Below are 19,728 nucleotides of genomic sequence, written 5' to 3'. Positions count from 1 at the left end.
GGGTCGGGGTCGGGGATGGGGATTTATTTCAGGTTCGGGGACGGGGAGAGCAAAACCCGCACCGAACTCGACTCGTTGCCATTCCTATCATTCGAGTATTCATATATTTTAAATTCATCTTTTTTGTTAAAAAATTAACTATAGTCTGATTGTGACGTTAATTTGCTGATTAAGATATGATAAAAATCAATTTTTTAATGATGTTTACTGGAACCACAGTTGCTTTCAAGCACTGACTCAATCGTATAATATTTCAAGCATTGATTCGATTACATAAAATAAACAAAGAATCGATTCATAAAATATACCTCAAACGATTTTTGGAATAAGATATTTTATATCTCAATCAATAAGTTTATGAGTAGTTCCATCCGTCAAATTTTTAACAAAAAATGGCGAATTTGAAATATATGAATAATTAAGTAACTATTTTGTAACTTTTAATAGTCAATGGTAAGACTATAAACGAGCCGAGTAGAGCTGGAGTATTGTTGAGCTCGACTAGAACTCGAAAAGTTTGAATTAGGCTCGACTTGACTCGAAAACTCGCGACCTAAAAATTATCAAGCTTAGCTCGAACTCAAAATATAATATTAAAACTCGACTCAAACTCGAAAAGGCTCGAACTCAAAAAAATTCAGGAGCTCGATTGAAGCTCGAGACTCGACTCGATTGAAGCTCGATTCAAGCTTGAACTCGATTTAAGCTCGAACTCAAACTCGAATTTGAACCTAAAAAAATCTTATATTACATTTAAAAATATATTTTTAAAAATTTATAATTATCAATAATGTATTTTTAATATATTTTTAATAATGTAATTTTAAAAAATATAAAATTATAATATAACATTTTTTTCAAGTAGCTAACGAGTTTTTCGAGTCGAGTATTAAGTAGCTCATTTTAGCTCGTTAAGAATTCGAGCTCGAATTCATTCGATTTGAGTATTTATCGAGCTTTGACCGAGCCGATCTCGAGTAGCTCGCGATCGATCTCGTCTCATTTACAGTCTTAGTCGAGGGACTCAACAAAATAACGGATATATATATATAAGATAATTAAATTGGTTTTTTTTTTTTAAGATAACATCATATTCAATAGCAAAAGTCAATCCAGCACAAACCAAAAAACCATATATTACCAGACAAAAGCTCAAAACAGCAAACCAGCTACAACCCACAATCTGCAGCAAGGGAAGGTACGATGAAAGGAGGAGCAGATTGCGACCAGGTTTCAGTCAGCCGGTTCGTAGAACCTTCCCTTGCTAAGGCGTGAGCAATATCATTACCCTCCCGACCAATGTGCAGAAAACAACAGCTGTGGAACATCCTAGCGAGAGAGTGAATATCCGCCAGAATTGGCCCACTGTAGGAAGGGTCCCTTGATCTGGAAGGAGCACGACGGATCCCAAAACAAAAGGATCCATGGCATGGGAGATGAAGCTTGAACGCCCAAAGATAAACTGCCCAGCATGGTTACGGACCACCACACCAACTCCACCAAACAGTGCATGCCGATTGAAAGCCCCATCAAAGTTGATTTTAATGACCCCCGGAGAAGGCGGCCGCCAAGATCGAGAGACTGGTGCTAGAACCCGATTTAGTGGAGATGGCAAAGTAGATAGCGAGGAACAATACCGTTGGACAAACCAGAACACATCCGGGGCAGTGGGACCACACCAGTGTGCAGGTGAATATTGCGAGCATAGTACTAAATTGCTGCCGCAAAGTAGCGTAACATTCGCATCGTAACGTGTTTTTGAGATTATCGCGACGTAATATCGACACAACACGATAAGAAAATCGTATCACGATTGTTGCAGTAAAAAATCGTTACGTAATACCGCAACACGCTATAAATTACATTGCAATGCCGTAACAAACTTTAAATTATCTGAAATATAAAATTACATAGATGAATTGTTCTAATTTAATTCTTAAAACCGGATTATAAATATATATCATTAATAATATCGTAATAGTTATGTTTAAAATTAGTTACTTAAATTTGAATTAATTAAATTATTTATTAAAGTTATTTTAAAAATAAATTAATTTAAATTTAAATTGAATTTTTCTCATATCTAAAATTGACGTGATTAATTTTAAATTAAATTTTTATATTAACATTAAGTATTATAATTATATGTTTATTTATTATTATATTGAAAAATAATTGATTGACGATGGAGTAAAAACTTCATAATGATTTACATTCTACTGGTACGCTATAAAACTTTTTAACTTAAATTGTGATATCTTGTTTAGACATTTATTATGTTATTTTTTATGTAGGATATTTTCTAAATCCACAATTTCTATACATAGACAATTTTACAAGTGAAGTGATTCGTGAAAATATGAATAGAGTTAGAAATGTCATACAGAGGATAAAATCCAACTTGAATCATCAAATTCTTGCAATGAACCATGTATGTATTTTATATAATTAAATTATTTGAAAAAAACTCATAAATTATCCTGTTTAAACTACTAATTCATTTATTTTCTAGTTATTGCTATATCGAGACAAAATGGATTCTTTTGGAACACCATTAGCTCAAGCTGTAATTTTGAAGACTAACATTGATAAACAAAAAAAAATTATCATTAACTATGAAAATTGTGCACCGCAACCTCAACGCATTATTGTCAAAGTTTTGAGTCAAACAATTTCATCTTCAAATTGTGAGCGTAATTGGAGTACTTTTAGTTTGATCCATACAAAGAAGAGAAATAGACTCAAGCATAAAAAGCTTCAAAAATTGGTTTATGTCCATTATTATATGAGGTTGAAGCTAAGACACATGCAAAGAAAAAGTGCACAAGAATTAGAAATGGATTTTAATCCAATTAATATTGAAAATATTTTTGAAGAAGATGACCTACTGAATGCATGGATTGAAGAAAGAGAAAATGCTACACTTGATAAGGAACAAAATTTCTCATGGTTGTTTGAGGAGTTAATAAAACTGAGGAAGAAACTCAAGGTGAAGATATGAACATTTAACCTACTCCATCTAATGAGGAAAATGTTCAATTATCGACGTCAAGTTATGATGTTGATGATGACGACGATGATGATGGTGGTTGTGACAATCATGGTGATATGAACAACTAAATTGCACTATAAAGTAAAATAGTGCAATTTAGTTGTTAAATTGAAATTTTGGGAAATTGGGAGTCAAAAAGAAAAATTGAGAGATGATATTTTTATGATTATGTAATAATATTCAAATAGAGATGAAGGAGTGACATGGGTGTAATTTTGGAAATTCATTAAGGGTAATTTTGGTTTTTAGTCCAAATAAATAAATAAAATTCATTTTTATTATAATCTAAAGGTAAGTGGGAGATTTTTTCTGAAGAAAACTCACGAAAGATTCCTTCCTTCTTCAGTTATTGCCAAACTCCATAATAGGTAAGTGATTTTTTTTTCATTTTTGATCCAATTTAATGAGTTTTGGGACTAAGATGTGAAATAAGAAAATTGCCTACACTAAATTCTCTACAAATTGATATAAGTATTGCTTTGTTTCATATTGAAATGTGAAAATGGGTATTTATGGTAGATGAAGGGGAAGTTGATTTTGATTGAGTTAAGGTTAAATTTGGATGTTATGAGTGTTGTGGAGTTATAATTAAGCATGTAAGTCGACTAAATATTGGTTGGAATGATGGGTTTAGCGATTTGGCTAGTGATGAATTTGTTAGGAACTTGGTTGAATTTGATTTGTTTTGCTTTAAATTTGATTAGAATGGATTGGAAATGGTGTGTTGAGGATGAAATTGTGATTGAATCAAAATGGGAGCCATTAGGGGATATATTACAAAGTTTCGGCCGAAGGAGAAATTAAAGGATAAATTTTGTAAAAATTTTATAATGGTCTAGATTAAGTGTAAGAATGATTTTAGATGCTTGAAATGATGTTTGGAAACTAAATTGGATCTCTGTTAAACCTTAAGGGACCTTTTCGCATAGTAGGGCAATTTAAAGGGGTAATGTGAACATGTTGATAAATTAATGTTCTATGCTGAAATTTAGTATTAGCACATTGAATTGGACTGATTTGGAAGAGTTTATAAGTTTAGTAATTCAATTGTAAGTTGAAGGAAGTTTGGTGGTGAGATGATGAAGTGGTTAGGGACATTTTACAAAGTTTGGAAAATTTAAAGGACTAAGATGCAAGTTTTGGAAAGTTGGGATACAATGCTGGAAATTATAGTTAGAATGTTAGAATATTGAATTTGGATCGATGTAGAAAGTTTCACAAGATTAAGAAAGAGAAATTAGTTTCGATATATATATATATATATATATATATATATATATGTATGTATATCGCTTGCTTTTTTAGGAAATTGTTTGAATATATATGATTATTATATTAGTTAAAGTACTAATGTATGTGAATTGTTTATATGCTGGAAATCGATGATCGAGTAGTTCATGATTATAGTCGAGATCAAAATGAATCGGATACGAAGGTTATAAAGATGATCGTAGGATAAACTAGTGAGGCACCAAGTGAGTGCAACTTACTTATTTTTTTATTCGATAAGGACGGCTTGCGATGAGTTAACCTCGAAGGTTTTTGAACAATTTGAATTATTTTATGAAATACCTTTATACTGATTTACTAAATGGTTTTTATATGATTTTGGGTATGAATCACCCAAATTGTTTTATTCGATATTTTATTTCCTAGCATGAGAATATTTTTGGGTATGAACTTCCCAGATCTGGTTTTATAAGAATTGTTTTATATTCGATTATATGGATGAATTGTTTTAATATGCAAATTAATAATTGATTTAGAATGAAGTCCATTGTATGAAAATGAGGGTTAGTGGTACAATGGCATGCCATGAGATGGAGTGAATCTGAATATGTTTCTGATATATGACACCAATATGGATCACTCGTGGTCTGACTCGGCGTACCTTAATGGTGCACGAGGTGGAGTGATTCGATGCATCTGGTTAGCTTTATATGTGCATTATATGGCACCAAAATGGGTCACTCGTAGTCTGACTTGGGTGCCTTAGTGGTACACGAGGTGGAGTTACTCGGTGCAATCTGTTCTGACAATAAATTTGTAAATAGCGTGCTTACTCGTTATCTGATTCGTGTATCGCGCATTCTCATGATAATACAGTGGGAAAATGTTTGATATGAATAACAAAAGTATGGATTTGAAACGATCATCTGATCTCATATAGAAAAGTACAGTTTTGCAATGATATAAACTGAAGTAAAAAAGTATCGATCTAAAATGACAAAATACAGTCTGAATTACAGATTTTTATAATAAGTTCTTATCACTAATTGACAACTGATTTTATACATGTTTTATTTTATTAATGTTTGTATATGATATTGTTTGTTTTATACGTTAAATGTTTTATTTATTTTATTTTACTTGGTTGCTTCACTAAGTGAAAGCTTAGCGTGTGAGTGTTTTACACATGTACAAACTAGATGGAAAAGTATGGAGCGCATCAACATCATTTTCGAGGAATCGGTTATGTTACCAAAATCAGTAAGAACATCATGTCTGTTAATTTATTTGGTAGTGACATGTATATTAAAGAAGTTTCTAGCTGTTCTGATTCGAGTTTGTTTAAGATATTTTTGTTTAAATTATTAATGTTTGGTTTTCCAAAAGACATTATTAATTATGAATATTAGTTTATTAAATCGTAATTATTTATGATAGAAATGATTTTCAAATCAGATAATTTTCTGGCAAATTTGATTTAAGATATGATACAATACAAAACTGCCTAAAATATTATCTGAATTGAATCAAATTTTGATATTTAGATATTAAATTATGATTTTGTGTGATTATTAGCTTTAAAATAAAGAAATGCATTTTGAAATTTTAAAGAAATAATTTTTTACCTGTTTTCAAATATTAAATTTTTGTATGATTGATGTGACATCTTTGACTCGTATATGGTTACGTATATGGGTTAAGAGTGTTACAATTTTTGGTATCAGAACTACAAGTTTAGCCGATTCTCAACCTAAACTAAAGAGAAAACATGTTAAAAGCATATACATGCCACTAGGATGTATGAATTATTGATCTGGTGTGATTAAGTGATTCGATGAATAAGGCAAAATTTTTTAGGTGATATAGTATATGAATAAATTCGATAGTGTAATGATATAGTGAGAAATGTCAGTGTTAGTGATATTATTTGATATTTCAAAAAGAAAGATCGGAATCGTTCTTAATTTAAATAAACTAGAGGAAACTCTAATTTACTATTCCATAAAAGGTTAGTGTTGTACAAAATTTGTTTCATGCTGCAAAAAAAAATTGTTCTGCTAACTGGTGAAAAGTAAATTGAGACGAGATCACAGTTCACACAATTGGAAAACAAGGATATCAATTTAGAGAAATGTTCGATTAGAATTGAGTTCAGAATATTGAGTGGCAATTAAACGTTATGGGGCCAAAAAGGCAAGGATAAGTAACGTATAAGTCGCTATCGAGGATTTGGAATAATTTCGGTTACAGATTATATATTTTTGTTGTTAGGCTCTAATAGATGGTTGTTTAAAGTTAAAGTTTCAGAAAGGCTCGAAAAGATTTCGAGATTATGACGATTGAGAAAGAGTGTCGAGAAAAGGGAAGATTTTATGGGAAACAATCATGATCGTTAAAACGATTAATCTCCACGATTAGAATGTGAAAAACAAATCATATCGATAAAGATCGCTTAATAAGGATTGACCATTATAATAGACATATTATGAAAAATGATTTCAAATTTGTTTTTCAATCTAAAAATCTTATAAATATGATGTTCAAAATAAACATTACATTTGTAAAAACAAAGCAGATGATGGAAAAAAATTCGAGTTATAATCGATGGTTTTAAATTTATTGCAAATTTGTTAGTTTCAATAAAAAAAATCTAATATAATTTTTCGAAGAGAGGTAATATAAATTTGTTAGTTTATTACTCTCGACGTTTACTCAATAATTAAAGGGTTTTTGTTGAAACTTAAAGCTGGAAATGAGTGCTGCTTAGTGATCTAACGAGTGGCCATAACACAATTAATCCCCATTATCTCGTAGCTACTTGTACCTTAATAACACATGTAAATCAGCGGGACCAACAATAATCTGGATATCTCGTTGTGTGTAAATTTAATATCAAAAGAATTGATTACAAAATTAATTACTTAAAACTCAAAAAATTGAAAGTTTTTATTTATTTATTATTCAAGTAATCTCTTTAAGAATTGTAGTAAGCAGTTTTTTTCGTAAATTAAAAATATTATATATCCTAAACCACTTACCTGCTTTGGTAATTTACCTACTAAATATGACTTTTTGGATTATTTGTCCCTTCGATGGTTTGATCTCGGCTTGGACACACAGTAGTGAAATTTAATACAAACATTATCCATTTAATAAAATTTAAAAATAATATAATGAGCACGGTGAATTTGAGGTCAAAGTTACGTCATCAGTCTCCCTATTGTGTATAAAACTAGATTCCTCTTTAAAAAAGAACTAGAACTAAGTATCATTATTGTGCATAAAACTATAATTAATTCATGTATTTTAATTTGTTTCAATTTTAGTTTTTTGTTTTTTTTATTTTAAAATTTTAATTCTAACTCAAATAATATAAATTCAATATGATTAAAATATAAATATTTAAAATTATCAATTTGAAAGATAATACTTAATTTTTTTTTTGGTAATCCAAGAATCTAAAACTAGCTTAAGCAATTCAAAGGCCTAGGCCTGAAGCATCCTCTTAGAGTCTTGAGATAGCATCCCAGGAGGCTTTGAGTAGATCTTCCCTTCAAAATCATCCATTAGAATCGTCTTTGTCAAAGTATTGATAAATTTCCAAAAGAATTATCATTTAGGATCTTTTTACTTATATCAAGCTTGAATTTTAGCATCATTAAGATCATATTAAGATCATTGTAGGCAAGGGTGTATCTAGGCCTAGGCCTATCTAGGCCATGGCTCCCTCTATGATTAAAAAGATAAATTACTTATTAAGTCACCCATTTATTATTTAGTTACTATTTTGATCACTCAATTATTATTTATTTTAAATCACACTTAATGTTACATTTTGGTTATGTTTTGGTGTCTCATCTTTAAAAATTAGCATTGATGTTGATGTATCATCATAAGATAATGTCATGTTATGACTGAAAAATAATTAAAAAAAGGTCATGTTAACATCATTGTTATTTTGTAACGGTAAGTTATCAATATATATATATTCTCTTAGATAAAAAAATTATTATGTTTATATTGGTAAGCCTATAAAAAATTTGGATTCGCCACTGATTTTCAGTTTATTTTATCATATTTTGCATTATTTGCATCATGGGAGTTAGTTGGTGGAATTTGGGTTGATTTTCATATTTTATGTTGAAATCTGGTATGTTGATGCTATGGAATTGCTCCATGTTGTAGGTGATGTTGTGTTGCGATGTTGCGTCGAATCATTAAGTAGAATTGCCAAAAACTATTGAATCACCAGACAGTTACAGAATATTCTAGAATAGGGACAGTTGGTGCGATAGATGTAAAAAGGCCTAAAAATTAGAAAACGTGGATTTTTTCTATTGGATGAAAGATTGACTTTGTTAGCCTATAAAAGGGAGTGAAGATCACACATTTCACATCTTTTTCTTCTTCATCATCTAATTTGTTTTCCACAAACCTACCTTCCGAGAGCCATGGTCCCCTAAATTCGTCGCTAGGACATACAATAGTAGTTGGGGGAGCAACATCATGTAGCAATGATGATCATCGTGAAATTCAACTTCTATTTTCATTTCTTGTTTTGAAAGAGTGAAGTGACAATTATAAAGTTTGTATATGTTCTTATTTTAGGATGTTATTTGGATTTGAACACAACATGTTTGATTAAATGTTTCTAATTATGTTTATGCTTAAACAATGATTTTATGTGTTGTAGCTTTATTGAGATAATTTTATAAATGAAGTTATCTTTAATATATGTGATTTTGATGATTTTTAGAGATGAAAGTTATTAATATTGCATGCTACTTTCTTACAACTTTTGTATTTTCAAAAGTAGAGTTAGCATATAGAAATGTGTGCTATCAATAGTTGATGCTTTGTTAACTATTTGATTACTGGAATTGGTGAAAATTGATTCTAGTTGATTAAGTATTGTTAATCATTGCACATCGTATGATAGCATTGTTACGCCATTATTATAACGAGAACTGCCAAATGACATTTGCATTTGTTAAGCCATTGATCTGTTTGCTCTCCTGAATGTTACTGCACTACATGGCTTCTTCATTCTGATTTTAATCTTTTATTGCCTTGTTTTTATTTTTCTCGTTTCAACATACATATATATTCTACATCTATTATCTCTTTTATATATCACAACAATTCTAGTGCAACATTTGCTCTCTGTGGGTTCGATATCAAATACACTTAGTGTATCAACTTTACTACATGATATACAACACGAGCACTTACGTTAAATGTTGTAGTAACATTCGTAGCATCAAGTTTTTTACGTTGTTGTGGGGGAGCAATGGTAATGTATTAGAGTTTTTTTTCTTTTTAACTTTTACTAACTTTGTTTATTTTCAGTTTATAGATACTTTCTTCTTAACTTAGTGTTGCTGGTGCATGACCCACAACAATAATTAAGACTTAGAGCCTTTCAATTTCGAGATAGAACGAAGACTTCATAGACCCCATAGACAAGAAAACTATAATCAAACAAACATGAACGTTGGTGTTGATAACAATGCTTTACCATCATTGCAAAATGGTAATGATGGCTTACCTACTAAAAATTGAGTACATCTGTCGAATTTTTACAACATTGATGACTGTAACAGGCTATCCGTGAGAATGTTGTGCCAACATTAGATAATCTAAATCATGGCATCATAAGACCAGTCATCCATGTTGTCCACTTTGAGCTGAAGATCGTATTGTTCCAAATATTGCAGTCAACGAGGCAGTATAGTGGTCCATTTAATGAAGATCCTAGAGCACACCTTAGAGCATTCATAGAAACGTATGATTATTTTATACATGAGGAAGCCTTGAAGTTGAAGTTGTTTCCTTACTCTCTTTTTAAAAAAAGCTAAAGCATGGCTCAATTAGCTGCCACCTAATGATATAACATCATGCAATGAGCTTGCCTAAAAATTTTTGTTGCGTTACAACCCTCCCAACATTAATGCTAAATTAAGGAATGATCTTATATCATTCAAGAAAATAGATGAGAGAACCTATATGAAGCTTGGCAGCGTTTCAAATATTTGTTGCGCAAATGCCCAATGCATGGTTTCCAGCATTTGACACAAATATAGATGTTTTACAATGAATTGAATATGCAAACAAAAAATGTTTGTTATTGTTTCTTCCAATGAAACATTATTGGATAAGACTTACAATAAAGACTACGACATCTTGGAGATGATATTCAACAATGACTATAAATATCCCAATACGAGGATTATGTCAGGTAGATGCAATGTTGCAGCATTGGACAATGATGCTATCAACAAACTAACCTCACAAGTTATAACATTGGTTGAAATAATGAAAAATATGTAAAAGTATAGGGGTATGTATGAGTTAAAGTTGCAATTATTCTCTGTTGTGTTTATTGTGGAGAAAATCATAATTTCGAGGAATGTCACATGGTGATATAACATTTAAGAATGAGCTTGCCCAAAATTTTTGCTACGTTTCAACCCTCCCAACATGAATGCTAAATTACTGAATGATCTCACATCATTCAAGAAAATGGAGGATGAGAACCTATATGAAGCTTGGGAGCATAGTCTCTAATGGCGATCATAGTCTCTAATGGCGATCATAGTCTTTTTAGGACTGTTGTAGTCTTTTTAGAACTGTTGGGGTCTTTATCATTTCCTCTTCTAACATGGGTTCAACATGGTAAGTATTTGGGGGTTCTGTAGGTGGTGAGAGGGGACACCACTAGTGGGACAAGGTTTTGAGTGTTCTCTACATTTTGCATATTTTTCATCTACACTATATAATTTGTAACACCCAGAAATTGGGTTAAATTGATACGTTTACAAATTTATGAATCTTTTTTACGAATTCTTTTAATTTCTAAGACCTAGGTTATAATTAACCTATAAAGCTAAGGTAAATATACATAAACACCTTATGTTCAATTTCCAATTTTTCTAATTTGAGAAAAAATCGTTGCTCATACTTTTTTCTCTCTCAATTTCTCTTTATTCACAATACATTTTTAGTTTTTTCGTTGATTTATCGATGTTCAAGCTGTTGTAATTCTCACCTCCTACATCTTGTTATTCATTGTGTCATTCTCGTTCGTCTGGTATCCTTGGGTTGTCATTTGTTGTCACTGTTGGTAAATGGTAAAGGTTTAAATTTTTTTGTTTCGTTAAAAACCCTAATTTTGACGTTATTTTTGCAAACCGACCACGATATATAGTTCCCTATGCATCAAAATATAATTCTAGAAATTTTCATCTTAAACCAGTCGCCAAAGGACCCTCCACGTGCCCCCACGTGTCCTTGTACGTGTATGAGAGTGATTTTGTTGGTTCAACCTTGAATCGGTCTGACTGAACTGATTTGAATTGGCCTAACCGAATCGACCTTGAACTGGTTAACCCATTGACCTAACTCGTTGAGTTTATCCCGACCCATTGACTGTTAACCATTGACCATTGAATTTGACCCATTGAGTTTGTTCGTTTTGACAAAATTTGATCTGAAATCCCTATTTTACGTCATTTATCGCTTAAAGTGTTAATTATATTAAGTAATTTGTGAGATTTTGGACTCACTTTTTGGTGTTATTTTATAAAGATGTTTTTGCATCTTCGTATCTCTCTTCGATAGATCATGACCATTCTTGCTCAGTTCAGTTTGATTCCACATATTTGTCTTGAGATACGCGTAAGTATTAATTAGTGGATTAAAGTCTATTTTTGCTTAGATGTATGATTTGGTAATCACTTAGTATTATGTTATTATTAGGTCTCTAGTCCGCAAGACCTAATACTACCGATCGTGGGAAGCGTAAGGCTTATTTAGTATCGATTAGCTGCTATAGATGTATCCTCTTGACATGCTCTATACATTTAATATGTTATGCTATTATGTTGTGTGTTGCTAACTATAAGCATATTTTTAAACTTAATATATATATTTGTGTTATGTCCAACTTTTGAATAATGTTGCATCACATTTAGTATATATATCGATGCATTTCTGATTCTACATACGATTAAATCCCCGTCCTGATTCTGCATGAAATTATATCCATATCTCGTTTCCATTTGGGATTCTCATCGGAGGGCTACATCCCCACTCTTATTTCTGTTTCCGACGAGAATTCTCTTCGAAGAAAACGTCCCCATCCTGTTATCTGCGACAAAAGGTAAATTTGTATGAATTGTTTGTTATAACCTCCCGATAATGATCAATGAGTTTACTATTGTCTGATTTTAAATTACATATTTATGACATGTATGATTTATTTATGATATGTTGTCAATATATGTTTTACTGTATAGGACACACTGGGCTTAATAGCTCACCTTCTAGTTTGTCTTTTCATATTCCTTTAACCATTAGGACAACAATCAGTACTTGAAGGATCATTTAGTTGATAGTTTCCTCTACTGACATCTTACGAATATTTTCAGTTTTATGTTATTCGTTTTCTATAATTTTCTATTTAATTATGAGATCTTTGGATATTAAATTATTTTATCTGCTTTGGACTTTAACTCGTATTATAATATCTATTATGAACTCTTACTTCTGTTTATGAATTGCTTTGAACTTTAACTTGTATTATAGTATCTATTATGTACTATTACTATTGTTTATGAATTTATTCTGATTTTTGGACGATGCATGGTTTAATATGAAAGTTTCATAATTTCTGTTATACCGAATTATTGTTATGGTCTCCAAGATTCAGTCGTAACGTCTATGCTAGGTCTAGGTCTAGAGGATTACATATCTTTTGGAAAAAAAAGTAAATCTATAATTAATATAATTAATCTAATTATAAATTATTATTATATCAATTATTTTGAGTGAGTCGTTTAAAAGATCAATGTAATAAATTGAATTCAACTTTGATCCTATAGTATTTAAATTTTAGGGTGTATTAATTCATCTAGTTACCTCAGTGGTTAAAAGAGGTATTGTTCTCCCTAAAGGTTATGAGTTCGAGCAATTGTGTCTGTAGGGTGTGCGTGAGTTGTCAATGACTAAGAAAGAACATAGACATATACTATTTTGTAATCATCTCAGACTATTCTAAAAAAAATTAGAGTCTAACAATTTAGAGAGTAATAACATAATTTACTTAATATAATTTATGATTAGTTGGTCATGATCTAAATTTTAAACTTTAAAAAATAATGACTGAAAACGATCCTATTAAAGTACACAATACTCTTCTTTCCATTAGTTTATCTTTTAATTTTATGACATAAATTGTAAATAATTTTTTATAAAATTTTAGATTTCGAAGTTATAAAAACTTCATCAAAATTAATTGAATCAATAGAGAAAGTTTGTTCGAACTCCCTAAATTCACCATCAAAAGCGTCCAATGACCTAAAAAAGTTTATCAACAAAGTTAATTTCGATAAACTCATCAATCGTAAGCTCAATTACATCAACAAAATTAACACTTTGGATATTTTCAGGATACCATATCGCTTTATAAACATTAAACTTAATGATTTCACCATCGAACTCTATTGTGAGAATACAGATTCTTACGTCAATTTTTGTATTGACAGTGCTAAGGAAAAGTTGCCCAAGGAGAATCTCAGATGAAGTATTTGAGCGATCATTTTCCATGTCAATGACATAAAAATCACCCAAAAAATAATTTGTATACTTTTAGTAAGACGTTCTCCAATCCTTCTTCTGAGTAGATAACTGAGCAATATGCCAATTGAATGGTAACTCTCGTGTCCTTCAATGGTTCGGCTAAAATAGTATTATAAATGGATAGAGGCATCAAGTTTATTGAGGCTCCCAAATAGTACATCACACGTTTTATGCCCACTTTGCCAATTTTGCAAGGTATGGTGAACATGCCTTGGTCCTTTAACTTTGGTGGAAGCTGTCGGACCACAGAAACATGCTCTCCAAGGTTTACTTTCTCATGTCCGGTAAGTCTTCTTTTATTAGTGCAAAGCTATTTAAGGAAACGTACATACCTGGGCACCTTCCGAATTACTTCTAAGAGTTGAATATTGATCTCAGCTTTTCGGAAGACGTCTAAAATCTCCTTCTCCTTGGCTTGCTTGTCTTTCTTTATGAATCTCGCTAGGAAATGAGGTAGAACGACATATGAAGAAGGTGCATCTTCAAAAATTAGATTATTCTTTCTTTGAATTGTGGCGTCATCTTCTTTTGGGATTTGGCGTCAATTACTTTTTCATTCTTTTGAGATTTGACATCAATCTCCTTTTGGATTGATTGTTTGATGACTGTTCCTCTCCTTAGAGTGATGTTACTCATATTCCCCAGTGGGTTCGCTTTAGCTTGTGAGGGAAGTTTGTCGTGTGATTCTAAGATGCCCACAGTTTGTGCCAATTGACTGATCTACTTGTCAATTTCTTGCAAGTGTGACTCTATGCAGTTCTAAAATTTTTTATTGGGATTGTTCCAATCATTCCACGAGGGTCTCGAGTGAAGTCTTTGGCGGTTAATATGGTTGTGGTGGAGGCGGCCTTGGCTGGTAAGATTGTTTAGGCCTAAGGTTTTGCACATACCTGAAATTAGGATGATCTCACCATCCCAAATTGTATGTGTTGCTATAGGGATTATACGGCTTTTGGGGAAGTCCTGGAAAATTTCCCATGGTATTCACTTATGCACTTGTTTCATCTTGGAGCGTTGGGCAGCAATCAGTTGGGTGGTTTGGCATCGTACATATCCCGCATACTTTGGTTGATCCATTATTTCCTCCAATAAGAGAATTAACTATATTAGTTAATTTGTTGATTTTATTTTCAAGTGAAACGTTGCTTACCTCGTTAATTCACTCTCAACAGTTAATCGTTCGGTTGAATTCACTCGATGCACCAAACTGTTGAGATTTGGCTGCCATCGTTGAAATTAATTCAATCACTTGGTTTGGTGTCATATTGACGAGAGCTCCCCTACTTGCAGCGTTGATCATTTTCATTTCCATCGGAAGTAAGCCTTCGTAGAAATATTGTAGAAGTGTCTGCTCGGTCAATCCGTGTTGCGGACAACTCGCACATAGCTTCATGAATCGCTCTCAGTAGTCGTAATGCTATTTTTCGTGCTTTTGTTTAATTTCAAGTATACTCCGCCTTAATTCACTTGCCTTCGCTGTTAGGAAAAATCTATCGAGAAAAATACGATTTAAATCAGCCCAAGTATTTATCGAATTTGGTGGTAAATAAAATAGTCATTCTTTCGCTATGCCATATAAAGAAAATAGAAATGCTCGTAATTTAATTTGATCTTCGGATACTCCCTGAGGTTTCATGCTTGAAAAAACCCAATGAAATTCCGCTAAGTGCTTGTGCGGGCTCTTGCTAAGAAGATAATGAAAGGTAGGAAGTAGATGTATCACTCCCGTTTTGAGTTGAAATGGCATTTCACCTTGAGGGAAAGCGATGCAGATTGGTTGTTGTACCGTAGGAGCTGCGACTAGTTCGCGAATTGTTTGATCACCTATTGGTTCTGGGTGTTATACATCGTGCATTGGATCGACAATGGGTGTGTGATCGGCGTCGATTGGATTGGTGGATTGCGTGGAATCCATCGATTCCTCGTATGTGGCATAAGTTGAATCTTCGAAATTTGCCAGCTCTTACTGTTTCTTTATTTTCTCCTGAAGTGTTTGACTGTGAATTTGTCTAATGCGCTTCGATTTTCAGAAAAATATATACGTAATATTTTATATATGATTATAACACGCAAAAATTATATGAATATACGAATTATTGAATTTAGAATAAAAAACTTAACATCCCTTTAATATATTCTTCTTATTATTGTATTCGATGTATTGACCGTGTACTAAATTTGAAATATCATTAAAAATAAAATTTAATTTTAAAATTTTATGGTATTGTATCATCATTTAGTTCAAGAAAAATATATAAATTTTATAGATTGTAATGTATTGTATATAAATTAAAATATTTGTAAATAACCAGGAAAGGGGCAGAAGAGCCGAAAGCTTATTTTATTGATTGTAGTTTTCTTATAGTTGACTTATCAATTTTCCAAGAAATCGGGCATTAGGGCAAATGGGAAATGGAATATTATATATTGAATTTTATTTTCTGAACTTCGTGAATTTGGTGTGCATATGTATATCTCTCCTTTGTATAATTGTATTTGAACGTTTATAAAATACAATTGAATTTGAAGACCGACTCCTTCAAACCAACTCGAGGAATACGACAAGGGTGTTCGCTTTCACAATACTTGTTCGTTCTCTGCATGGAAAGATTAGCACAGGCGATCCAAAGTGCCATCTCGTAGGGCGAGTGGAAACTAATTAAACTTTCCAGATATGGACCACGACTAGCACACTTGTTCTTTGCGGATGATATTTTACTCCTGGTCGAAGCATCACTAGAACAAGTTGATGTTTTCCAAAGGATACCCAATGATTTATGCATCAGTTCCGGTCATAAAGTGAGTCTAGCAAAAATAACGATCACATTCTCAAAAAATATAAGTATACAACTGCAAAGCGATATCAGAAGCGAGTTCCAGTTCCAGTTCAAGTTGGTAAACAAGCAAGGTAATTAACTTGGAACCCCACTACCAGTACCTTATTCAAAACATAAGGGACCGATTGTCGGGATGGAAGGCTCAACATTTATCAATGGAGGGAAGAGCAACTCTAATAAAAAAAAACCGTCCTTAATGCATGCTCATACCATATTGATAATAACCTACAATCACTCAAATATATGACACTTAAGTTGTGATAGAATTAATTGTTATGTTCTGTATTAGTCTATTTTAAATTTTATTGACTCTTCCAAGATTATGAATATTATATTTTTATTTATTAATAAAACTAATTGTAATTATAGATTTAAAATTAAAGATATATAGATCTCTCATATATTTTTTTTATCAATCATCATCTGATAAACTTAACATTCATTCAATACCATTTATAAATATGAATTTTTTTAATTTATAAGTAAACTTTACACGTATTTGTGATGTTGATTAATATAGGCAAAATAATAATTTACTAAATTCTAACCCAAAAGGAACGCATACACTAGAAGTTATATTATGTTATTTACTTCTTCATATAAAAAGGATAAATTATTTATTTTATTTTGTTCATTTAATTATTTTTTTTAATAAACTCGTATGTAATATAATAATTTTTTATTGATTGATGAGTTTACTCAGGTCAATGTTATCACTAAATTATAGTATATAATTATATAATTACGCTTCATTAAGGTATAGAGGAATTAAAATTTCCTTTATTAGTCTCATTAGACCCTTAAGTTACTGTGTTGATTTTTTTCCCAATCAACCAATCAACAAATAAAAAGTTGAAATCTGTCAGTTGCACGATCGTAATTTTCTCATCCAACAGTGGCATTCGTCTTACCATCTCGAGAAAAAGGAAAGATCCTCTGCTTTTTCGTTAACCTCTCCAAAGTTTTCCCTTTTTTTTTTAAAGAAAGAAAAATCATTTTCCCTAAAGCCACCATGGCAATGGCTTGCCTCCCCAAGCTCCGAGTTGCCACCGCCGCTGTTTCCTCCTTCGTTAATCCGCTCCGACATCGGATCCGGTCCTTCGGATCTGCCGCCGCGTTGGAGATCCCCTACGACGGTGAATACTACGAGTACGAACAGGCTAACCGGGTCCGGCGTTCAGCTCAGCCGAAGATTGACTTGGATGGATCGGCGACAGACAGGGGAGTACAGTGGGTGCTTATTGGGGAGCCTGGGGTCAAACGACATGCTTATGCTGAGAGGCTGTCGAAGCTTCTAGAAGTTCCACATATTTCAATGGGCACCCTCGTTAGACAAGAGCTTAATCCCCGCTCTTCTCTTTACAAACAGGTCTATATCTTTTTTTTTCCTTTGTGAATAAATTTCTATATTCTTTAAAGTTGGGTATTTTCGTTGTTAATTTTAATGTTTTCTTTGAGTTTTGGGTTGCTTTTTCGCGTTTTGAAGGTTCCTGTAATATTGGAGAAGATTTATTTTTTAACTGCAAAAGATTACAAAAAAAATCTGTTATTTGATTGTCTGATTAAAGAACTTTGTTTTATATATAATATAGTGAAGAACGCTAATGGGTTGGTGCCATTTGGGTTTAGATTGCAAATAATGTGAATGAAGGGAAGCTTGTACCGGAGGATGTAATTTTTGCTTTGTTATCTAAGAGACTTGAAGAAGGTTACTATGGAGGTGAAAATGGTTTCATTCTTGATGGGATTCCTCGTACCAGGATCCAAGCTGTAAGTCATCTATGATTCTGATGGTGTTTGCAGCTATAGTTTCTCCATTATTATATATAATCCTATTCAACTTTAGCCTAACCAATCTCATTTTGGTGCTAATTTTTCTTTAATTTTTGAAATGCTGAGTGCCCCCTTTTTCTTTAACGTTTCATTGAAATGCTTGTTCACTTGTTTTATTTTTTTTTTTGCAGGAGATTCTTGAACAAATTACTGATATTGATCTGGTTGTGAACTTTAAATGCACTGAAGAGTATATGTTGAAAAGTTCAGAAAGTGAGGTTCTGCACATAGGCCATTCCAAAGAAGTAGGAAGTTCCTGGAAGAAAAATGTCCATGCATACTCAGAGCAGGTAATAATATTCACTGGTGGATTACATTCATTGGTCCCCAGCATTTTGTTAGCCCCCTTTTTTTTAATTATTCTTTGATTAGTGAAATGCATGTGTGAATGTGATAAACTATTAGATTCTTGAAATCTGGAGCGAAATTCTTTAACTTTTACTAGCCGACTAATCATTTTGATGTACATAGGCCAAGTCAGTGGAGGATTATTACAGTTGGCAAAAGAAGCTTCTCAACTTTCAGGTCTCCAGTACACCGGCAGATGCATGGCAAGGTCTTTTGGCTGCATTACATCTCCAGCATATTAATGCTCTCACCACTTCACAGAAGATGTCGGCGTGATCATCCTTGTTCTTGAAAACTAGTGTTTACTTTTGATATTCCGGCATCATAGTAAATATGTAACTATTGAGTGATAGACAAGTTTTTGAGTGTTGCAAACAACCTTAGTTGGATTTGCCTCTGAAGTTTTGTTTTCCTTTTGTTACTATGCAGTTTGAAAGTATGTAATGTAGCTTTGGCTAAGGGCAGAGATGATCATTGTCCCATATAATCGCTTCTAATATAAGGATTGCATTGTCTTCTTCATTTACGTTTACATTATTTTGTTTTTCTATTCAGAAATGCCTATATGGAATAACAAGCAGAAATTTACTTACGTATTTACTGCTCAAGAAGGGGAAAAAGTGAAGGAAAAAAGTCTCTCTTAATATTTTAGGTTCAAGTCATATGCATATGGAAGATGTCAACTCATCAAGATTTATAAGACTAACCTCGACTTCCAGGCATTAAGGAGATGCATATGCAAGATGTCCATGACCACGGAGCCAACAAAAGGTCTAAAGTTTGGGTGCT

The 19,728-nt window shown here is 32.2% G+C and overlaps 1 protein-coding gene across 1 annotated transcript; it reads left to right on the top strand.

Annotated features, from left to right (window-relative positions):
* The first annotated feature begins 17,717 nt into the window (after positions 1–17,717).
* Positions 17,718–19,461, top strand: LOC120216203 (probable adenylate kinase 7, mitochondrial). The gene is made up of 4 exons (XM_039213692.1): positions 17,718–18,127; positions 18,388–18,528; positions 18,723–18,881; positions 19,063–19,461. Exons 1-4 carry the CDS (start codon positions 17,771–17,773, stop codon positions 19,213–19,215), a joined length of 810 nt encoding a protein of 269 aa, XP_039069623.1. The 5' UTR covers positions 17,718–17,770; the 3' UTR covers positions 19,216–19,461.
* Positions 19,462–19,728: the final 267 nt, after the last annotated feature.

Source organism: Hibiscus syriacus, unplaced genomic scaffold (assembly GCF_006381635.1).
Source record: "Hibiscus syriacus cultivar Baekdansim isolate YM2019G1 unplaced genomic scaffold, ASM638163v2 tig00110159_pilon, whole genome shotgun sequence".
Lineage (NCBI taxonomy): Eukaryota > Viridiplantae > Streptophyta > Magnoliopsida > Malvales > Malvaceae > Hibiscus > Hibiscus syriacus.
This window is presented reverse-complemented; position numbering and strand designations above follow the sequence as displayed.

Excerpts from the sequence above, each read along its gene's own strand:
- LOC120216203 (XM_039213692.1), top strand. The coding sequence starts at position 17,771 with ATGGCAATGGCTTGCCTCCCCAAGCTCCGAGTTGCCACCGCCGCTGTT. Across the intron at positions 18,128-18,387 it reads GCTCTTCTCTTTACAAACAG|ATTGCAAATAATGTGAATGA; the intron begins GTCTATATCTTT and ends ATTTGGGTTTAG. Across the intron at positions 18,882-19,062 it reads TCCATGCATACTCAGAGCAG|GCCAAGTCAGTGGAGGATTA; the intron begins GTAATAATATTC and ends TGATGTACATAG.